Source organism: Phaethon aethereus (genome assembly GCF_964289735.1).
Source record: "Phaethon aethereus genome assembly, chromosome: 3".
Lineage (NCBI taxonomy): Eukaryota > Metazoa > Chordata > Aves > Phaethontiformes > Phaethontidae > Phaethon > Phaethon aethereus.
Genome location: NC_138576.1, coordinates 105,366,213 through 105,388,792, shown reverse-complemented (window position 1 = coordinate 105,388,792; position 22,580 = coordinate 105,366,213). Strand labels below are relative to the sequence as shown.

The window sequence follows — 22,580 nt, the reverse complement described above, 5'->3', positions numbered from 1 at the left end:
TTTAGTTGTGTGAAATGTACGCTGCCGTGGTCGGTCCACTGTATCTGCTGTAGTCTAGAAGCTTAAATACTGCATTCCCTTCACTTGTATTCCTTGGAAATGATTCAAGATTCTGGATTTCATACTTAAAGAGCCTTTCTACTGTAGCAAATCTAAATTTTAGTTGTCCCCCTGCCCCCACTCAAAGGGGAGGGGCTGTGCTCATTGGAGCTCTTTAATTGTAATACCCCTAATCCCTTGAATAACTCTTTTAGACTTCAGACTCCAAATCATCTTAGTTGCTAGACGTTTTACAAGTACTTGACATGGCAAATTTGGGTCCTAGGCAATGTGAATGTTTACTTTTTAAAGTAATATGGAAGATCTGTTTTCACAGCTCTGCACTGTTTCTTGTTGAGGTTGAGCTGCCCTGCAGTGATTTTTCAAGAGTTTGTGCGTTTAAGGATTTCCCTTATGAGGTAATAAAATCACTGTGCTTTTTTCTGCCTTCACATGAGTTCCTTTGCTGTCTCCACTGTCCCTCCTACCTTCATTTTAATCTAATTATTATCATGGTGAGCTAGTGAGAACTCTTTATCCAGTGATGACTACAGAAGGAGAGCAGACACGTATCAGTGAATTGGTTAGTGGTGTTTTAAGTTTATCTTATGGGAGATGCTGACTTCTTGATTTATTTGTGTCCTGGATTGATTGGTGTATTGAAGATGCCTTTAAAGTCTAGAAGGAAATACTACATTGATTCTCTTCAAAAAAAGAACTAGCTTGCTTCACTCTGTCAAACTGAGCTTAAAGAGAAAGGACTGAGCAGCGTTCAAGCTATACTGCAGGTTCATCAGGCTTAACTGAGGAATCAAGTTGAATTAGTTATCGCCTTAGTTAAATGCTAGTCTGGATGTTCTCCAAAGTTGAAAATATGTACGTAATGAGACCCTAAAGTAAATACACCTGCACTCCAATTCAGAGTTTTTGCATATGATTCTCTCTGGCATGCCCTCAGCTATAAAATAGTTGGAGCAGTGTTGCTCCTGCTGGCTTGTTGTCATTTCTAAGCATTTTAATTTTTCAGTATTGCATTAGTTGCCCTTGTGTTGTATGCTAAGTCATGGTATGTGCAATGGTTTTTAGAGAAGTATCCTTACCAAAGTGAAACAGGCCGTTGCTGGTGGCTTTTGCAAAGTGTGATAGTTGCAATTGGTCTGCTACTTTTGAAGAATTTTTTTTTAAAACCGTGAACGTCTGGGAAACAGAGTTGGTGAAATCTTGACGGTTGATTTATAGGCCAAACTTTTTGAATGTATTAAAAGTAATTGCAAATGAAAAATTTATAAAACAGCAAATAGGGGTTTTTCTATTCTTTGGCTCAAGTATCTTTATTTAAAATGTGGTGCTATTTATAAAGGATTGTAACTGCCTGTGGAAGGGGTGTTGCCCAGGTAAGTGAAGCTATAACAACAAAATAAGTATTTTATTTGTTTTAGGGTTAATCTAATCCAATGGAAACTACTGCAAAGTTTTCATTGAATAGGGAGTCAGTTGGATTAAACACCAAGAATGTTTACTGAAACAAAATGAGAAATACGCAGAAATAGTAACAATCCCACTTTCAGATACTAAATCTGCTTGGTGTCCACAAAAGTACCTCTCTCAGTTTTTTTTTTTTTTCATTCATTCCAGTGTAGTACAGAGTGGTATTTTATATTGAAGGCACTGCTGGAAATCTCCAGATATTCTCAGCTGAAATGCTGAAGAAAAAGTTTTTGATACAAATTTCACAATTAGGGCTACAGTCAGATTTCCAAGCAGCTGATGGATTAGCTCCTTTGCTAAATGTGATCGCTTTTTTTCGCCTTTTCTTCAGGTCTGTAGTTGTAGTACTTGCTGTTAATTATAGTATGCATTTGTCTGCAGTAGTAGATCAGTGTGTTCAATACAGTGATTTAAGGGCTTTTTGACAGAATCCTTCATGATGGATTACCTATTCCTTCAGCTGCTTATTACCAATTTGTAGTATTTGAAGCTCTGGTTCTGAACGTTGTTCCTTGTTAATTACTTTCACCAGCCACAGTCCCATGTGGCTTATACAGGAGGTACTACAGCCACTGAGATTTACACGGGATAGGAAATAGCTGAGGTTTTCAACCTCGTATTTATGTAAGAGCCTAGAGCAAGCAACTTGTGTGTGAGATGCACATTTTAAGTGTAATACTTGTCAATTAAAAACCTTGTGTGCATTTAAAAAAAAAAGTAAACCTGTTCCATATTGGGTAAACGGTTCTGGTATCGGTAGATACATTTTGGCATATGTGTGTGGGTTTCCATTCTTTTTTTATAGTTGGAGTCTTTGTCCTTTGCCTGCAGTGGGCCTGGTCCAAAGTCTCACGAAGCCTTTGTGCTTTGGTTCAGACTTCTTGTTTGCTGGCTGTTCACAAGGCACAGGTGTAAAAGAAAATGAAGACTCAGACACTTTCTGCAAATCATTTATGTCACCTGCGCCGTAATGTCAGATAGAGCTCTTCAATATGCATTTGGGAGAGATGGTAAGGGGCAGATAGCACTCCATGAAGTATATTATATTGCAGTATTAATTTGTCATTGTCTGCAAGAGTATCCTAAAAATAAAAAAAAAAAACAGAAAAAACCAAATTACTTTTGATTTTGCATATGGAAAAATATACACAATTCCATCTGTTCGTATTCTCATCTGTGCGTGTGATCTAGCTGGGAAAGGTAAACTGACACCATTTTGTTTCTTTATCTAGACACACTACTTCGGCCTTTGGTTTCTCAGCAAGAGCCAGCAAGCCCGCTGGGTTGAACTGGAAAAGCCTCTGAAGAAGCAGCTGGACAAATTTGCCAATGAGCCTTTGCTTTTCTTTGGGGTAATGTTCTATGTGCCCAGTGTTTCCCGACTGCAGCAGGAGGTAACAAGGTATGTGGTTTCCCTCTGTTCACACTGTTGTGATATAGCTGGGAGGGAACGGACAGTTGCTCTGTTTCTGGGAATCAATACTTGCTCAGGTATCATCTGGTTCTTTCCCTTCCTGATGATTGCCCAGATGGGAAAAAGTGAGAGAAGTCACCACTTGATTATATCTGTTTGAGAGGGGTGGGGGAAAGCAGTACTGGTGAATGATTAGACATGACCAATTGCAGGAACAAAAAGGGAATGGTAGATATATGTTTAAAAAACTGACATAAATTTTAAAAGGGACCATGGTGGCCATACTGTTTTTCTGCAACCTCCTACTGATTAAATGGTAGCCATAGGCAAGGGACCTCTATATACAGCTGTAGTTTATTGTTCTTACGTTTACCTGTGCTTTGCTGAAAGTGAACTTTGGCATCTTTTCTGGGTTTTTGCCCATCCCACTCCTGATTTTTCCCCTTATGCTTCACAAAAGGACTAAAATTGTTAAAGGGTATTAGTCCTTTAATTATGATCAGAGTGCACCTTTGCAAACAACTTCAGTGGGAATTACTCTTTTATTCAGAGCCCCGTGCTGCACTTGTAACAATGCAACTGTTTTCGGGGGCTATTCTTGTAAACCACATCACTGTGTGGTTTTTGCACATCTGTGCTGTATTTAAATAAAAAAAGAGAGGAAAAAAAAAAGCACCCACCTCACCCCAAAAGGGGTGGGCTTGTTTTCTTTTTAACCAAAATTATTTCATTTATCTAGTCTAGGGTAAAGTTGCATCAGCACAACTGGGGGTAAAGCCTGGAATAAGTGGGTGAGGGCTACAGGGTGGCAGAAGCCTCCCCACTGAAAAAAGTGTTCTGTTGCTGCAAACCTGAAATGCACCACGTGGTCGTCATGTCTAAAAATGTATAATTAGTGGAGAAAGAGTGGCTTTAATTCTAGAAGGTGTGCAAGATATGAAGCATTTTTTTATGTTGCAGGCTGTGTATTTTAAAGGATTTTTTTTAATGTTGGAGAATTGACTTTGGTAGGATGCAACAGATTTGATTCTTAAAATGACAGCTGTCAAGCAGTCCCTTGACTACAGTATATGCAGAATTCTTGCCAAACAGTGGGCTGAAAACATCACAAAACTTAAATTTCCCTGGGAATAGACTGAACAGCAGTGCTTGTCTCTGTGTGTTTCTGCTTTGTACACGTCGGGAGAGGGAAGGCTCATACCTTTTCCTTCAGAATTACTTAACATGCATTCAGAATGTCTGAAATGTTCTGTTGCTCACTTGTCAGCCCGATGCCGGCCTGGTTGTGCCTAGTTGTGTGCACGGAAGCGTCATAACTACTTGGATGCTATGATCTCTTCAAGCTGCAGCCTGCAGTGCTGATTGCTCATTCGTAGCTCACCTGCAGAGGTGTATTTACTCATTCTGCCCAGGTTGGTAATCACAAAACATTTCAGTGACAATTGAACTTCACAGCACTCTCAATTGGAGTGGCTGCTGAATTGTTTTTCTTTCTGAAGTGAGTGATAACATAAGCTGCAGTCTTATAAGTGCCTCTTACATTTCTTTAAATGGCTGGAGCAAAACCAGCAGCTTACTAATGGATCTCACATACAGAATAGCCTGTTAGGATATTTTTTTTTTTCTCGCTGTGGAGTTGCTTCACTGTAGATGATGTGATGGCAGCAAAGCTTCAACTGTGCTAGGTAGATGCAGTAAATCTCATGTTTGAAGCAATGAGTGGTGGGGACATTGGAAACAAATTTGTTCTGAAATAGTGGAGAAAGGCTTAGTCTGAAGTGTGATTAGGTGGGAAGATGGAGGGTTGTAAGGTTTTTTTGTTTGGGGTTTTTTTTTTTTCTTTGTTTGCTCTTGGTAAACTGCTTAAACATTTGTCTTGAATATGAGACTGGCTGCCTTGAGGATTAGGCTTGGTCATGATACGATTACCTGTGATGGTGAGGTAGGCACTAGGCTTGCCCACCCAGTGCCTATGTATTTGACCTATATTTACAAACAAATGATAAATCTGTCGTAAATACAAAACTTGTGATCAGACACTTCATCTGCTTCTGGGAAGCTGCAGAACCACCACAAACAAACCAACCCCAAAACAAAACCATCACCGAAGGCTGAAGCTGCAAACCTAGTGACAGCACTGCTTGCAGTGAACCTATTACCTTTGTAACGTTCTCTTGGTGGAAACATCTCCAGCCCTGAGCTTGCCTGGCCATCTTTAGAGCTTGAGGTGAAACCCATCTCTCAGTTTAGGCTTTTAGTTAATTGTAGACTTCAGAATTTCCAGGGTTGATTTTTTATCGTTTTCAAGGAATATTAGTCTTCTGAGAATACTTCAGCAAACACTTACATAATCCACAAGTATTCAAAAAACAAGGAATTGGTTTACTGAGATGGTTAACTCCGCCTTTGATCTGTAGGATTATAGACTTTGGCTTGATAGCTGGTTTTGAGAGATTTGTCCCAAATCAAATGTTCCTACCTGCTTTCAGTGACTGCAGCCCCCCGCCTCTCATGTGCTGTCATCGTGAAGAGGGAAAGTGATCCAAGGCTTTTAGGTTTTGTTGGCTGAGAGGAGCATTACTTCTGGGTCGGTCAGTGTCTCTAAGACAGTGTTCCTTAATAATTTTTATTTGAAAGACCAGCTGACTCTTCAAAACAATCTGTGGACCATTTTGTGTTCTGCTGTTGTTTGGTCATTGGGACCAACAGGAGGAATCCTTGTACAAATAAGACAATTTGTATTTAGGTGAAGCCATAATAATTTATCTCTAAAATTATAACTTCTTTACATTTTATCATTACTGTTGGAAGTCTAAAATGCTAATTATGCCTGCAGGCTCCTGGATTTTAGCTGCCTGCAGGTGTTGGTAGTGGTCAGGAGCTCTTCATGGTTTTGCTGGTAACTTCCTGTATTGTGCAAGCCAAATGTGAATGCAGAAATAAGGGTGAGTAACACTGCTCCAAGCGCAGTGGTGAATAGACTCTGTGGAAACCTGTGACATGCTGGGAGAGGAGTGAAATAGTAATCTAGTAAGAAGTCAGTGCTGTCCTTCAGAGGTACGATGTGGGAGTGTCAGTTGACTTGCTGAAGCTAAACACAAGTAGCAGTGCTAACCACAGAGTTGCAGAATGGTCAAGTTTGGAAGGTACTTCTGGAGATATCTGCTCAGAGCAGGGTCAACTAGACAAGATTGCTCTAGGACTTTGTCCCACTGGGTTTTGAATATCTCCATGTATGGAGAGACTCCACACCTTCTGGGAAAGCTGTTCCTGTGTTCAATCACCCTTGCAGTAAAGAAGGAGGTTCTATATTTAGAAAGAATGTCTTGTATTTCAGTTTGTGCCCAAATGACCTCATAATTTCAAAGGTGTGGATGCGTGTTGAGTGACTGGGTGGGGTGAATGGGTTACTTGGGTTGGCCATGTAACTGGTTACTGAGGACCTGTAGAGCTGCAGGCACCTGTCTTACAAACACAAGCACATCCATGACTTAATGTGAGATGCCTGTAGTCAATTTGTAAGAGGTATTTCTGATAGTATGAGAAAGAAGAGCCTGTGGGATCCTTGGGAAAGAAAATGAAAAGACAAATTTGTCAGAGCAGTTTGTTCAGCTAACAGCTCTTTGAAGTCAACCTCTGAGGCCTGCAAGAAAAGACAAAGCAAAGAGTACTCTGGGGGACACACTAATCATTTTAGTAGGTCAGATCTGACTCTGTGGCTTGTATGTGACTTTTTTATTTTTTATAAAATTGGTGGTTGCTTAAAGATGCAAACATCAGTGGTGTGGGGTTTTTTTCCTCCTCAAAGTTAAGTGGAGCATTGGGACATGGTAAGAAGTGCCAGCAGGACATCGTCAGTCTTGTTTGGTTAGTGATTTTGAGCACAAGTGGCAAGGCTTCTCAGGACAGCCATGTTTCTTGACCTGTGACAGAAGCTTCCTGTGGATGTCCTAGGGAAATGTACAGAAAGCCGACGACAGTTGTAGAGTACCTGTCTTCTCTTTCTGGTGATGGCAATGAAATCAACGGTACTGCTCTGCCTTCCTTTCAGTGTAACGGTGTTGTACTCTTGGCACTGGGCCTTCTCCTAGGAGAGCTATTTCCTATCCTCTAGTCCTCTTCTTTCCCTACTCTATCTACTGTTTCTTTTGTCTTGGGTTGAGGCTCCCATCTGTACATATCCCCTGAATTTAATCCCGTCTCCTCCAAGATCTCAGTGACTCCAGCATCTCCCTGCACCTCTAGTCCTGGCATTCTACCTGCACCCAGTCCCACAGACATTTTCCAGGGGGAATTATGAATTAAAGCCCCATGATAATTTCTTAAGGTGTCAGTAGGAGCTTCACTGTGTTGTAATTGCTGTGATTTAAAAATTTGTAGAAGAATTTGTGATAAACCAAAATAAAAATAAAATAACCAACCAAACAAAAAAAACCCTCTCCTGATGGCAGCTACAGCAGGAGCCATTTGGGTAGGAGTATGGGGGTTGGCACACCAGCAAAAGGCATTTTTCATGGAAGGCTACTTAGACAACCTCTTTTTAGTCATCCAGCTGTTCTCAGAGTGAGCAGCCATCACAGGTGGAGATACTGTGCATGCTTTTGGCGTATTTGAAACACCTGGGATCTGCATACTGTCTGATATAAAGCAGTCTTTGTGATGCTCTGTAGAGTAGATATTTGCATAGATTAGAAATATAAATCTGCCTTTCATTTTCTGGTAACTTGTCAGAGGGGAGGCATCCTTTCAACCATTTATTTAAAAAAAAAAAAAAGTCTTTGTACAGTGTCTAAAGTAAACAAGCTTGCTTTCACTGTGCTCTTGTTCCAAAAACAGAGAACCCACACACTCTTGTGGGTTTTCATTTCTGAAAATGTGGGTGCGATGCTGTTTTCTGCACAAGTATCAGACAATCCATGGCCCCTTTTTTTTTTTTTTTTTTTTTTTACAGTTCTAGGGGAAAAGTGAAGTGACAGTTGCTCCCCCACAGTATCTCTGTCTTCACACATGACACTGCTGTGCCTCCTGTGAGGAATGAAGGTGTGCTTTGGTCTGGTTTTCTCTTGTTCTTTCTGGAAGATGTGCTCTGTACCCAGTAATATCTGGTGGTGCTTGTGCTGTTGTAGATTGGGGCGTAATCCTGTGAAGCCAGAGCAGTTCCTAGCCCGGGTGCCACCAGTGGGACTGGGTCCCCGTGGTGCTCTGTACGGTAGGTCTGGTATGCACGACTGTGTAGGGAGGGACACGTTCCAGCATCTGCACTGTGCTGCATTGGGCTTTTGCCCCAAGTTTAGCTGTCAGCTCTGTATTTTCCCTCAAGAATGTGCGGTACAGCTTTCCTGTGAAAGAAAACACAAGAGTGTTTGGAATGGGATTGCTGCACCTGCAGAGTGTGGGAATGAATGTGTTTGCAGGTGGAAAATGAGAGCCTGTGGCTGCCAGGCCTCTTTTCTGGAGGGCCTGTGAAAAATCAGCCTCAAACTTCTCCTCCTTTAAGTGAACATTTATTTTCTCTGCTGTTTTGCAGCCTTACCCTTTTCTTCATCGTTTCTTGCAGCTGGTTTTTTTCCTGTTTGTCTTCTAAGGAAATACTTCTTCACAATTCCCCACCTTTCTCGTTCTTTATTTTTCTTCAAGTGTTAGTTGAAGAATTTTTAAACAGGCATTCTTCAAAAACATACAGACCTACAGACTCTTAGGACTATATGATTATTTTAAAACACATGAGGATAAAGTAGAGGAGAAATAATTAGTGTTTGACTGCTTCATATTTACGGGGAAAAATGTTCTACTTTTCTACCTTTTTTTTTTTTAATAAACTCTGGACCTTTTTTCCTTCCCCATTCTTAAATGTCTTGCCTACTTGAGCTTAGCTTTGCTTTTAGTCTGCTTTGCTTTACTTTGAACAAGCTCGAGTATCACATGCTCCGATGTTGCTAGCTTTTAATACAAGTACAATCGGCTGGAGTTTTGTACCAGTCACTGTGGTCTTCAGACGGTGCTTTTAATTGCTGTGTTAAGGCTGGATATAACATATCCTTCTGCACCAGGGTGGTTTTGTGGCAAGCTCGGTGATGTGGAACTCTTTTGGTTATTAAGGTTGTCAGATACATGAGGCTGCTTTGCTTTTCATGCTTGGTCACACCTGCAGCTTGTGGCTGCCTGAAAAGTCTCTGTGTGTACCTTTGAGTTCATGGTAGTTGATTTGAGCACTGTGATGATCTCATTGCCCAAAATGATTATTTTCCATATGACAGTGTGTCAGGAAAAAAACAGCGCGATGTGTACCATCTGATTTGCTCAGGACGACAGCCTTGACTGTGCTTGCCTCAAGTGATGGGCTGTGACAGGCTGTGTGGCCTTTCTTGTTAATATGCCTCTGGTAGACCTGTAGGATTTTTTTTTAATGCTGATGGTTCTTAAAAATTCAGCAACACTTGATTTTTTTTTTTTTTTTTAATGAAAGTACAGAGAAATATCATGCAGGATGGGAGAAGAAGAGAGATGTGTGATTAAGTTAGATGGGGCAACAAATGAGTGAGAACTGAGTGGTACATGGCAAGTGGGAAGGTGGAGTATTTAAAAAAACAAAAGGGCCAGAGTTTGGTGTCTCGCACCTGGACATTTAAGTCAGGTTTTAACTATTCAGTATTACTGGTGTAACTGAGTGGAAAAAAGTTTGGTTTTCAGGCAATGGAAGCCTTACTGCCTTGTCCAAATTTGTCTCTTCCCAATAACCTTCGTTATTTCATGTTTATGGTGTACTTTTTCCCAGCGCATGTTTTAAGAGCATGCCTGCTCTCTTGGAAAGATGGTACCCAGGAGCAGGCTGCGTAGCTTCCAGTTAAATAAATGCACCAGTTTCTCATTGCCCTCTTTTCTGGGAAATGTCATAACTGCTGTGTGTGTGCCAGTCAGCACCATGCTTACGGAGCAGCTCTGATCACACCGTGCGGGAAAGGCCATGACGTGTAGCCCTCTCTTGGCACTAGAAAGAGCTATGTGGCTTGCCCAGCTGGAAGGATGATGCATCTCTTCACTAAGAAGTGAGACCGTTCTCTTCAAACAAATATGGTATTAATGATCAGAACAGTCCCATGTTTTTAACTATTTCCTGTTAAAAAGCCTGTGTTGGTTCTCTCTGTTTCTTCTATTGGGCTGGATCCTTGCATAGCATAAACCACTATAGCTCCTTTCTTCTAACAGTAATTATATATATATATATTTTATATCATATTTCTGTTTTATGGAGAGCTATAGGTCAACACACTGTAATTTTAAATGATTCACATGAATTAAGACAATGATTTCTATACATGGAAGTCATATCAAATGAACAGAAAAGCACGGGATGTTCTGTCAGAACAGCAGGCCTTAGAAATGGAAGATAATTTCATTCCATGATTCCTGTCAAACCTTTTCTTCTCAGCTAAATGTTTTGGAGAGTCAAATTACTGGATAGTTTTTACAGGGGAATGGTGAGGAGCAACTGTGAAGTGGCATGGGGTGCCAACTGACCTATATGTGGCAGTACTAATTCTTTTTTAATTGAAGAACTAATATACAGTGCTGTAGGTAGGTGCTGTGTCATGAAACACAATAAAAGAAGAGTTAGGACAAGTACCAATGTAAATGTTTTATTAATGAGCATATTCATGAGACATTGTGGTGGGGTCCCCCAGAGGAAGCAGCAGGAACTCTGGAGCTGAAATTTTATAAATTGACAGAAGGCAAAGAAATTTCTGTTGTAACAGAATCCTATTTTGTTTTAGAATGCAGTTGCCAGCCCGCCTAACCTTACAGGTCCCAGGCCTGACCATGGTCCTGGTGCTGATCGTCTCTCATGAGTGCAACATGGTGGAAAATGATTCCACTATGTCTCCCAAGGCTGGGAGAAAGGCAAGCTCTGGGATTCCTTGCTAGTTTGAGGCAGTTGTGAACCCCCAGGCACCCCAACTCTCTTCTGTTGGACAAGACTGTGGATGGGTCCTGATGCAACTTGGTAGTGTCAACCTTTTCTATTTTTTCTTCCAGCTGCAGGAATTTGGGACTAAAGAGCAAGGCTTTCACCCTCCACAGCTACTGTCTAGGAGCTCACGTAGCCCAGGCAGGGGAGCAACTCTGGAACTGCTTACAAGCTGGATGAGTTTTAAGAGTCCTGGGTGGCCACCCAGGTTTAGACAGTCTGGCTTATTTGCATTTTGGTGCTCCTTTGATGGTTTTATTGTTTTGTTTTAATTATTAGACTTTTTTTAATATTAGTGGCTACTGCAGCATAAAAAAACACACATTAGGCTTGTAGCCTGTCTTGTTGTAAACAAGCTGATACCTAATTAGCTTTAATGTTGTTTTTAGAGGACAGCAACAACAAATAATGTGCAGTATTTGCTTGGGTCTTCTTGTGTTCATATTATTGCAGCATACATGTTGTTTTGCTTTTCAGTAATATTCTTGAGTTGGTTCTTTTTGGGTATGTATTTTAGTGGATGTTTAAACTTTGACTTAAAAATAAGAACTCCTTCAAGTCAGACCTAAGATTCAACATTAATTCCCTGTTTATAAAATAATTTGCTGAGGAGGGCAAACCCTTCTCCCAGCTGACTTTCTTCAGTGAATGGGGAGCTTGTTCTCTGTGTGTTGGTTATTGAAAGCTGAGCTCTTTGTGCCAGATATTTTAAGAAACTGTTGACGCCTAGATCTAATCTATTACATTATACTGTGCTTTTAGACCAGAAAGTGAATGTGTTTTCATGTGTGTGGTTGGGCAGTACATATGTAGCAATTCTAAAAAATAGTGTTGCATAACTATAAATACAGTGTGGGATACTTCAGCCTGCATTCTTGCTTTAGTGTGTTTTGAAGGCAGTGGCTGTGATGGTTAGAAATGTTGTAACAGAAATGTCTTGGCATTAGGCAGTATCACGTTTACATCTGATCATGAGGAAATAATACTTATTTCATGTTCTGGGGATTAGTCACGTGTTCTTACATATCGTTCTCTGATGGGAACTATTTGCATGTTCAATTTTAGTAGAACAGATATTTTTGCAGTACTCTAGACTTTCTACCGGGCCCTTTTAAATGTCAGCAAAAGTTACATTTTGAGCTTCTGCTCTTGTATGGTAAAGATCCACCTCCATGCTGGTGGAGACATTTGCACTTGGGGAAAAAGCACTTTGTACCTTCCTCTCCTGTCCACCTGGGCACATGTGCTATTGGAGACACTTGCTGAACCTGTACGTTGGTTGGGTTGCCTGAGCTTGCATTGGACACTGAGCAGCTCTTGCTAACTCCTGCTGGGGGGTGAGGAATGTGGATGGCTTTTACCATAGTTGGGGAACGAGAAATTATTCAAATTCTTTTGAAAAAATTCTGCACATGGGTAGAATGATGTAACAATTTTATTGTCCATGCTTGTGATTTTTATAGAGTATGTTAGGGTTTTCCTTAAACTTTGCAGCTTTTGAAATGAGGTAATGATATGAATTTCAGTCTGGGACTTGTTTGAGTTTTGTTTTGAACATCTAAAACTACATTGGTAACACAGCAAGGACATAAAGGCATGAGAGGTATGACTCCAAGTACTCTGTAACTTTCAAAAAACAGAAGGAAAAAGAGCACCTAGCTTTACCAAATAAAGAAGTATCATTCTAGCATGGCTTTGATGGGGATTGATTCATGGCCTGTGAAACATCGGAGATGACAATACATTAATCATCCATCCATTTCAGAAGTGCAGACAGAGTCAGATAGATAGAAAATGTAGGTATGTGCAGCAGGACAGAGGAGGAATCATATCTCGTGTTGGAAGGGACCCATAAGGATCATTGAGTCCAATCCCCTGCTCTGTGCAGGGCTACCTAAAACTAAGTGATATGACTAAGAGCGTTGTACAGATGCTCCTTGAACTCTTGACAGGCTTGGTGCCATGATCACTTCCCTGGGGACCCTGTTCCAGAGACCAACCACCCTCTCGGTAAAGAACCTTTCCCTGATGTCCAGCCTGAACTTCCCCTGACACAGCTTCATTCCATTTCCTCGTGTCCTGTTCCTGGTCACCAGAAGAAGCCACTGTTGATGATTAGGACACGGCTGCAAACCACCATGTTAAGGATGTGTCTTAAACTGCATAGGACAGTCATGATTGAACCTTAATTCTAGAAAGAAGAGCTGAAGTCCATGGAACTGTTTGAACCTGGTACTTAGGACATATTATGATCCTTAAAGAGAAGGAAATAAATGAAGCATTTTGAAACCTGCATTGGAGGTCGAACCAACTTCTCATGCAGGAGAGAGAGTCTTCCGTGTTACTGCAAGGAAACACAAACCTTTTGAGTGACTTGTATGTTTATTCTGTGATATCTGACAGTTGAAATGGTGCTGAGGCTAGAAATCTGGCCTTCTGTTTTCATCAGTGAAGAGCTGCGTGTTTGATGAGTCACATCTACCGCTTTTTGTTTGTCAGCCTGGGAGGAAGCTGTCCCCACTGCTCTTGGCGATAAACACTTGTGTTATTTGGACCACGGGGATAACCTGGAGCATCAGTTCTCTTCTGTTTAAATCCTGTCCTTCTTGGTCCTTGGCTTTCCTCTGTTAGATTTCCCAGTGCCACACACACACATATGGTTGTATATTCTTAGCTGTATTGTTAACAGTACCCATTTTGTGTGTGTTTATGGAAAACAGTCTGCTTGTATGATCTGAATGTGTCCCTGTCCTTGTTTTGTGTTTGTAGCAGGTTATCTTAAATAGTGCTGAAAAGTGATTTTTAAATCCTGCTGTAATTGGTAGTAGAACAGCCTCATGAAAAATGCACCTTACTTTCTGGAATGAAGTGGAAAGTTGAGTCCTGCTTGCTTTGAACTGCAGACTGTCTTAAGGTGAAAGAATGAGCATATGGATAGTAAGCTTCTGCTTACATAGCTGGAGGATTTGTCAGAAGAAGTTGTATTTAACAACATGGCCCAGCTAGATCTACGCACACTTGAAGACTCTGCACAAAACCTTCAGCTAAGGTACTTACTCTCAAGGACTGTCAGGCTTAAGATAGGATGTAGAGATAGAAAATGACAAACAAAAAATGGACTTTGTTTTATTAAAGTTTCATTTTTAAACAGAAATAATACTCTGTAGACTTGACAAGTTTAATGTTTCCTGATGGATGGGAGCATGCTGCCGTCACCACGATGGACAGGGGTCACCTTCTCTCTGCAGCAAAGACTGAGCTTTGGTCGGGAGGTTTCTGTAAACTTAGTGGAGAAGCTTCTGCTGTAGTGGCAGTTGTAATGACTCTCAACAGGATCAGCTTTGATGGGTTTTGTTCCCTGAAGGTTGTTGGTGTATTGTCATCTTCTTAAACCAGACACAGCTGAAAGCAAGGAGAGGGATTTTTTTCTTTCCTGTAAAACAGAATTGTTCCTTTCATTTAGACTTCATGGTGTTCTGCATTGAGTGAAGACTAAAGATAATTTAAACTAAATTAACTGTCACTAAACTTGGGCATGAAGTAGCTCTGTATTTCTTGGCGCACATAGGCCAAGAGTAAACTTCTTTAAAGCTAAGATAGCTTTTTAGAAATGTCTTCTCTCTTTGTTCCATTTACTGCTAGCATCAGGAAGAGCACTGAGAAAAGAGATTACAGTAGTTGGTGGGGTTTTCCTGTACCTTAAAGTCAAACAGCAGCAGAGACAGGAGGAACATAAAAAATTTGTAAGGATAATATTGTTTTCAGATGGGAATGCTACTATGTCCTGGAAAACTGGCAGTGTTTCAGGGCATCTGTTACATTGTCTTTTTGGTGTTTCCAGTGGTCTCAAACTGCATGGAAGGGCTTGATTCTGAGCTGCTAGGTGGTGGTAGCCACGTCTCCCATTGGGATTGGCCTCAGGTAAGAATATTTAGGGTCTGGAAGCACTCAGTGAGTGTGATAGTGGATGCAGTTCAGTTTTGCGGCTGTGTTGTTACATTACATCAGTATAAATGTTATATATACAGGCATCCCTCTGAACTGGTAGATTGCACAGAGCAGAGCACTTGGTTTGTAGCAGCATGGAAGAGACGTGAGAAGTAATTTGCTAGCCTAAAAATAGCCCATATTTTAAAACACTTTTATGAAAATAAACAAGCCTATGGAGTTCTAGTATCAAACAAGTGACATGCTGGTACTAGAGCTGTTTCCTTTTGCTTCCTTAATTGAGGAGAAGAAAGAGAAAAAGAAAATAAACTCTTGTTGCCCATAAACTAGAAAGAATACTTGCATAAAGTAGACGGTTTCAAAATAAAGGCCAAATGATGCTTGGTTACTTGTGAAAGAGGAACAGCTTACCATCCACTTCCTTGCCATTGCCCTACCAAGGCCCTGGCCAATTTTTCAGAGCTTGGTTCTGACCTCTTACATTAGGGTCTTATTAAGCAAAGCTTTTTTGGGAGAAGGCATTGTGCAGGCTCATGAATCTATTTGTCAAATTTTCAGGCAGAAGAAAGGAGAGAGTTATTTCAGCAAATACCTATTTCTAATTTCGCACTTGTGGCTAACAGTGAGGAATATGAAAGTTATTCTGAAAATTACTGAATACATAATGTCTGTTCTCTTCTTCTATGAAATTTTAGTATCATAGCTGTAGAGATAGTTGCTCTCATGGAGAGCTCTCCAGCTCTCCCTGGAAAAAAAAGATATTCTCTTCAATTTTTTGGTTTACAGGAGAAAGGATGAGTAAAGTAGAAAAATGGAAAACACTTGTCATCCCTAGCTGCTTGAGTCACGGAAGTGCCCATTAGCCTTTATGCATCTCCTCAAATGAAGATGAAAAGCATCATTACACTCTAATCTATGAACTGTGCCGCTCACTGCCTTTGTCATTTAGACTATTGCAAAGTGCTTGACTGCCTTTTTTTCCCCTTAAGGTGTAGTAGCAATGTATATCATTGCAGAATGAGGTTGCCCATTCATTAAGGAGTACTGTGTACACAGTGAATATTATGGTGTACCTCATAGATCGGTATGCTGCTGCTGACTTGTCTCCCGGTGTAGTTTAAGGCACTGTTTCTGACAGATGAATATGTTACCTAGATTGGAGCTGGTATTCTCCTGTTTATCTTCCCACGTGATGCAGTAGCAGTGACTAGCAGTTTCTCCTCAGGGAAGTGCAGACTGCTATGTGATATACTACTTAAAGTCTTCATGACACAGACCAATCCTACCTCAGCCATGTAGCTTCTCCTGTGAAGCCTCAAGAATGAAGGTGGCTCTACACTGCCTGTGTAACCGGTGAGGAGAAATGGGCATTTCCACAGCATGATTCAGGATTCCTCTGTTGTGCATCACTTTCTGCAGGTGATTCATTCTTTCTTTCCTACTGCATGTTTTAAAAAGGGAACTGTGGCTCACTGGTCTTCTGTTTAGAAGTCCCAGATAGATCTCTGAAATTTGGCTACAGCAGCAGAAAAAGGGGCAAGCTAGTAGTCGGAACCTGTGAGCAAACAGGCCTGTGCTTTTTGATTGGGGTTTCTAACTGCTTTTTAAATTTTGAGAATCCAATACGCAGTGGAACTCTTGATCACAGTAGTACTGCCAGTCTTCAATTAAATTTATTGAGTTTTGATGGTTGTATTGCAGGCTGGAGCAAACTTTTTCCCTTTCCTTATAGCTGAGACACAAACCACAAAATCTACTTCTAAACAGATCCTTTTTCAGGGAGCTGAATACAGTTAATATTTTTTGCCTTGCTGGCAGGATATAAAGCTAAAGGAGCTGCAATTGGATGTCAGTACAAGCCTGAAGTCTCTGAGTGAGTTTAAAAGAAGCATTTGTGTGGAGGCCCTTCTGCAGCTGAAAATCTCAACAAGAATTTGGCAGAAACCTCAGTGTCGGAAGATGGCAGATTCCTGTGCAGTGAGATGTTTACTGGTTCACTGTTTTATCTTTGGCAGCTGCTTTTGCACTTGATATCTTCAGCTGTTTTTGAAGCTTTTACAAAGAATAATTATTCATTTCATGAAAAGGATCTACTTCACCCACCCACCGGGCACTGATTCACATACTTCTCTGGCATCATCCTGTGGTTATCAGAGCTGTGTTCACTTTTGCAGGGTTGCGGTCACTGGGACGCTAGAACTTCCTGAGCCATGGTTTTATTGCACGATTTACTGATGCACGGGGTGACTGGTTTCAGCGATTCCTGTGAAAATGCTAGGGTCACCAAGCTCTTTGGGAGGTGGAAACAACCTGAGTTTTCCTGTTTTCTGCTGGCAGTGAGCGCTAGTGTAGGTGCTTCAACAATCTTTTCACAGAATACGGGCTCTTGTACTGACAGCCTATAGATAAGTGGCAACTTCGTTGTGTCACGTCTCAAGCAGTGTTTTCTTATTACCAGGGAGGATTACTGTAAAAGGCAGCCGCGAATGGACTGGATTTTAGCTCCCTACAAGGCAAAATTCCACTAAATCAATAGAGCTTTCTCAGATGTTGGTTATGTGAGCTTGGGATACTACCTAAAGGTTTTACTGATTGGGGTTTTTTAATGAGTTCCATAAATTCATGAACAAGGGTTCACTGCAGGCTACTGGAGCATTTTTATTTTTTTCTTTTTAAGCACAGCTTAAGCACACATTCTGTAAGTTTGAACGTGTTCACTTGCTCTTCGAATAAAGTAACACCTGAATATACTTGAATGCTGCTCTGCATGCACAAACCGATCGTTTTGTGATGTGCTTCTGGATGCTTACATGTGCATACCAGTTGTTCACTGGTACATGTGTTCACTCTATTCAACTTCCGCGTCAGTGCGCAGCGGTACATTTACCCAGAAAAGGCTGGTGGACTTCTGTCATTCCAGAGTTTAGAGCTCTACTGGAGGAGAATATTGAAAATATATATTGAAAAATGAGGCAGGGTTTATAGGGGGGGTACAATATGTTTTATTACTGCAACTGGCATAACGGAGGTGGGAAGCATGGGGCAATCAGAACTCTTCATGTTTGTTTTGTGTCCAAAGAATAGTTTAGAGCTATGCCTGTACTTCACCCAATTTTAAAAAAGAGTTATCTATTTATTTTGAGTGTTGCAGAGTATGAGCTAGAGTATACATATGTTCTAGTTAACTCACCACATTTTTTTAGCATGATATTCTAACCTGCTTGGCCATTAACCTGGCTGGCTACCAGGAGAATTTTCAAACGGTTGACTCATATTGCTTCCATATGTAACTTAAACCACCTTTTCCCACAGTGGAGACAGCTTGAAGGTTAGCTGCGTTTTCTTTTCAGGGCAGGGAACAGCATATTTTGAACTGAGTCAACATATACGAGTAAAGGAAGTAAATCTAAGCTATTATTAACTTTCTGGGGTCTAATCTCATTTTTGCTGAAATCTTTCCTGATTCCAAATCAGGAAAGACCAACAGGGTTTCTTGTGCTCCTCATCCCCATGAGGTTTAGTAGTCTTCAGCATACGCAGCCATGGCTCGTTTTTTCATTTTTGCATCTTTGTGAGGATGGATCTTCACAGCTGCTATTTCTTTTGTGCCATCTAAGGATTCGGGGGTATGAGTTGCTCTCTGTGCATGGTACCTGATGTTTTAAGGATCTGACTAAGTGGGAAATGACACATCAGCTGCATGCCATGTCATATTATCAAGCACCTATATATAGGTGGAGCCTGTATATGGTTGGAGCTCCTATTCATAGTTGGAGCCCATGTTTTATGTCGTGCTGCACAGGAGGGGTGATGGCTAGTAGAACTTCTCTGCAAAGTGATCCAGAGCGGTGGTCTGTGGTGTTGTCCCTCTGATTTTGCTGTCGAGCCAGATGGTGGCTTTGCACGTGAAAGCCCTGGCAACTCGCAGGGCCCCACACCAGGGTCACAGCTGCCTATGGGGCCCACACAGCCCAGGGTGAGGAGAAGGAGCCTCGGGACCCTGCATGGAAATGGGGGAGACTGCGCTAGTGGGAAGGTGGAGGTGGAGGGCAGCAGTTATGTGAGACCTTGTGGGTTTGCACTCGGAAAAAAACCCTGTTGAATGCTGATACTCTTTTCTTGCAGACTGCACAAAAAAAAATGAAGGCAATTTAGCAAGAGGGATTTTTTCTCATAGGCTTTGATATCCATTTGACCTGTGGACCCTACTGATGGAGAGATGATCTGTATTTAGTTCCAGTGTTACCACCATTATGGGAAGTTGCATCCTTCCTCGGGCCCCTATTTTCTCACTGTGATTTTTTTTTTTTTTTTTTTTAAGGCAATAGGGTGGGAGAATGAGAATACTGATTTTCCTCTACAGCATTTAAGATCTTTGTATGAAAGGCAGTATGTGGCATTGCTGCAGTTCACCTACCTGACTCAGTTCTACTTTTTTTTTTAATGATCAAAAATAATAAAAAATAAAGTCACCTGTATTGTAACCTTTGCATCTCTGTAACCAAATGCAAGTGTTTTGTTCAGTTCAGGACACATGCGCGCATAGCTGAGCACGCATTTAAGCTGACCGTGTATTTAAGCTTAACTATATGAGTAGTCTGAAGTCGACAGGACTGTCATATTGAAGAATAGCACTTTTAGCATGCGCTTAAAACCCAAACCAGATGGATACGTGGCATTTTTCAAAGATGTGTGGCTAACGAACTCCTCACTCCCAAATGTTTTATTACAATGTTTCAATGTAATATTTCTGCTTGTGTTGAATGTTGGTTTTCAACTGACAACACTAATATACCGATTTCTTATTATATGATTATGATTGTTTTGTTTTACTTTTGCAATCCCACTCCAGCCTTCATAAGGATGAATGCTATGCCGGTGTCACCAGGGCCTGGCTTTGCTGGACTCCAGCTTGCAGAGACCTAAGGTAGCCTTTGCTGAGAGAGGGGGCTCAGAAGACAAGAGAATATGGCTTCCTCATTTTTTTACTCTGAAAAGCATGTTGGAGTTTTGTGCTGTATAATTCTTTAGGTATTTGGATTAACTCTGATAAAATTATAGGTGGTTGTAAGGGAGTTTATTGTCCTTATAAATTGTAGTGGGGCTCCCTGTAATTTGTTATAATTAATTCAAGAGTTCAAGGGCAGAAAATCAGGATCAGGTTGTGGCATGCCTTCCTTTCTTGCTGAAGCATGCCATTACTGGCCTTTTTATTTAGGGTTTAACTTTGCGTTTGTGGGTTTATTTGAAGTTGAAGAATCCAAAAAGTATAATACACCCTTAACAAAAAGTACAAGTACAGCGAGTGGACCTGTTGTGGTTGGGGGGTTCCTTTTTAAATATAGAGAAATTGGTGGATACTGTAAAGCTGCATCTGCTGGCTAAGCCTCTCGCGGAAGGAGCACGTGTTTTGGAAGGCTTGTGTCATGTCTGCAGGCCACAACAAGGCCTGGGTGCATGTCCGTGCTTGTGGCCCGTCAGCAATGGCAGGAAAAGCAAAACATTCGCAGAACACTTCTTTACAATTCAAGCTCAGTCCTTTGCTGCCAACGAGAATGCTGAACGTGATGCTCTTGTCTTGTGTCTAACTGCTATGGGTTTCACTAGCCATCCATGTAACGCTGGACACCAGAGAGCCACAGCACTCTGATACCAGGCTATACTGGAAGCAGCTGCTTGTATGTGAGAGGTTATAAAGTGTGCATTACCTTCCTAAACAGTCCCACGTCCGTTTGCAATACATATATTCTTTCCTTCATTGAATGCTCTGTTTTGCTGCAGAGATTTGACTTCATTGACTGATTCACACCAGAAGAAAAGCTTGTTGATCCTAAAATGCTCATTCTTTGCCTTTGCATTCTTTGGACCTTAACTTTCGGAAGACGTTGGCCTTTGGTAGGGACTTCACTGGTCAGCAGTGGTGGCTTACCTTCCATTGTGTGCCTCATTGCGGCTCGTTAGAGCAAGCCAGTCAGCAAGGCTGTGTATTAGTTGTCCTTATGCTCACGAATTGCTTATCAAAACAAATGGAAAGTGATCATCATTGTGAAATTAGGCTGTTTTAGCCAAATCCCCTTTTCTCCCTTTCAGCTATAAACTGTTGCTTTTGAAGAGAGAGATTGAGTGATGGTAGGGGGTAGATGATAAGAAACTGTGTTTTGATCTGCCCTCCTTTTTAGTCCATCATTTTTCAGAAAATGATGCTAACCCAGCATTGTTCTATCCCATTAGGAAGGGGAAGAGGAATGACACCAATCTTTCCATGCATTTCATTTATTTTGTTTGTAGTTCCAGTCATGTTTTCCATCCAGCTGCTGGAGGAAACCAGGAACAACCTCATTTCTCAGTTACCTGAAGCTAACCTTGACCTACCTTACAAGGTTGTTATGATCAAGGAGTGCCTACCCTAGGAACAGCTATGACTGTGTTTCTACTATTGGCATTGATAGTTTGAGCTTCGGAAGGAATTTCTTCCTGCATGTGTGACAAATGCTCTTTCATCTCTTTCCCTTTTTTCTCTGGCAAGTCTGCTGATCTTTCTGAAGGTCTGTGACAGGGTGTGGTAGACTTGCTCTCAGTAATACCCTTCCAAAAATATTACTCTTTAGTTGTGAAGCACAGTCGTTGCTTTTTATATACTACCACAAATCCCAGATAAATGGCTATTGTCTAGTACTGCAAAACATCAGACTTTCGGTGGGAGAGCAGTTGATGAAATTCCAGAGGAACAAGCTGGAGATGTTCTGTTTATCAACAATATCTAAGTTTTTTACAATGGCAAAGACAAAGGCTTTAGCATTGCATTACTGACAATGACATCATCAATGTATGTACCTCTTTTTTTTTTTAAAGTGCCTTTAGATTAAGATGTGCTGATTGAATCCTTGCATGCAAAATGTGTTTCAGCATGCTCAAGCCCAGAAATCATAACACCATCTTTGCCAATATACTGAGTGTTGTATCTGAAAAGATCAGTTTTGTCTGCCTGCCTGCCTGCCTTTCTTGCCATATAAAATGCAGACCAGGTTTGCAGTCAGTAGTTTTGTTGCAGTATATAGAGTGAAATAAGAAGCATCCATTAAGTAGTACTCTGGATTAAGACTTGGGAACAAAACCTAGTTCTCCCAAATCTGCCTTGGTTTCCTGCCCAAGTTTAGATGAATAACTTCATCAGCCATGTGCCTCAGATACTCTATTTATAAAATTAGGCTAATGATCATTAAGACTATTTAAAGCATGTTTTTCTCAGAAAAGCAACCAGTAAGAGTTAAGTATTGTTGTGATTGTCTCAAATATGTAATAAATAAATAAAAATAACCTTTTGGTCATTATCAATTAGTTCTTTTGCTTGCCCATGGAATAGCTGAGTCATTGACTCATCTAACTCGAAGACTGAGAAAATATGAAAGACCCTGTGTTTAAAATAAAAAATGGGATTCTCTTTAAAACATAGCGTATAGGTATCTGTGGAAACCTGTTGCTAAATAGTATCAAAGCCAAGAGCATGGCAGATTTTAAGGTGTGAGATGAACAATAGACACATAAATATCAAAGCTAATGCTTAAAATAATTTTAGTAAATGATAAAAGGCCTCTGTTCTGGAGAAACTGCTTCTCCTGTGGGCAGATTATTGCATAAGTGTACATTGCAGCGTCTCTGCTCAGAAGTATATTACCATACTGAGATAAACCCAAATGAGCTGAGTCGGACTGTTGTTGTGATTCA

At 40.9% G+C, this 22,580-nt stretch overlaps 1 protein-coding gene across 1 annotated transcript in view; it reads left to right on the top strand.

Annotated features, from left to right (window-relative positions):
* The window catches only part of PTPN14 (protein tyrosine phosphatase non-receptor type 14), a gene marked incomplete at both ends in the record, with an annotated part of 71,062 nt that overhangs the window by 5,080 nt on the left and 43,402 nt on the right, over positions 1 to 22,580 (top strand). Inside the window, one exon of the mRNA XM_081998232.1 lies at positions 2,760 to 2,929. Within this exon, the coding sequence (XP_081854358.1) occupies positions 2,760 to 2,929 (170 nt within the window). The remainder of the gene's footprint in view (positions 1 to 2,759; positions 2,930 to 22,580) is intronic.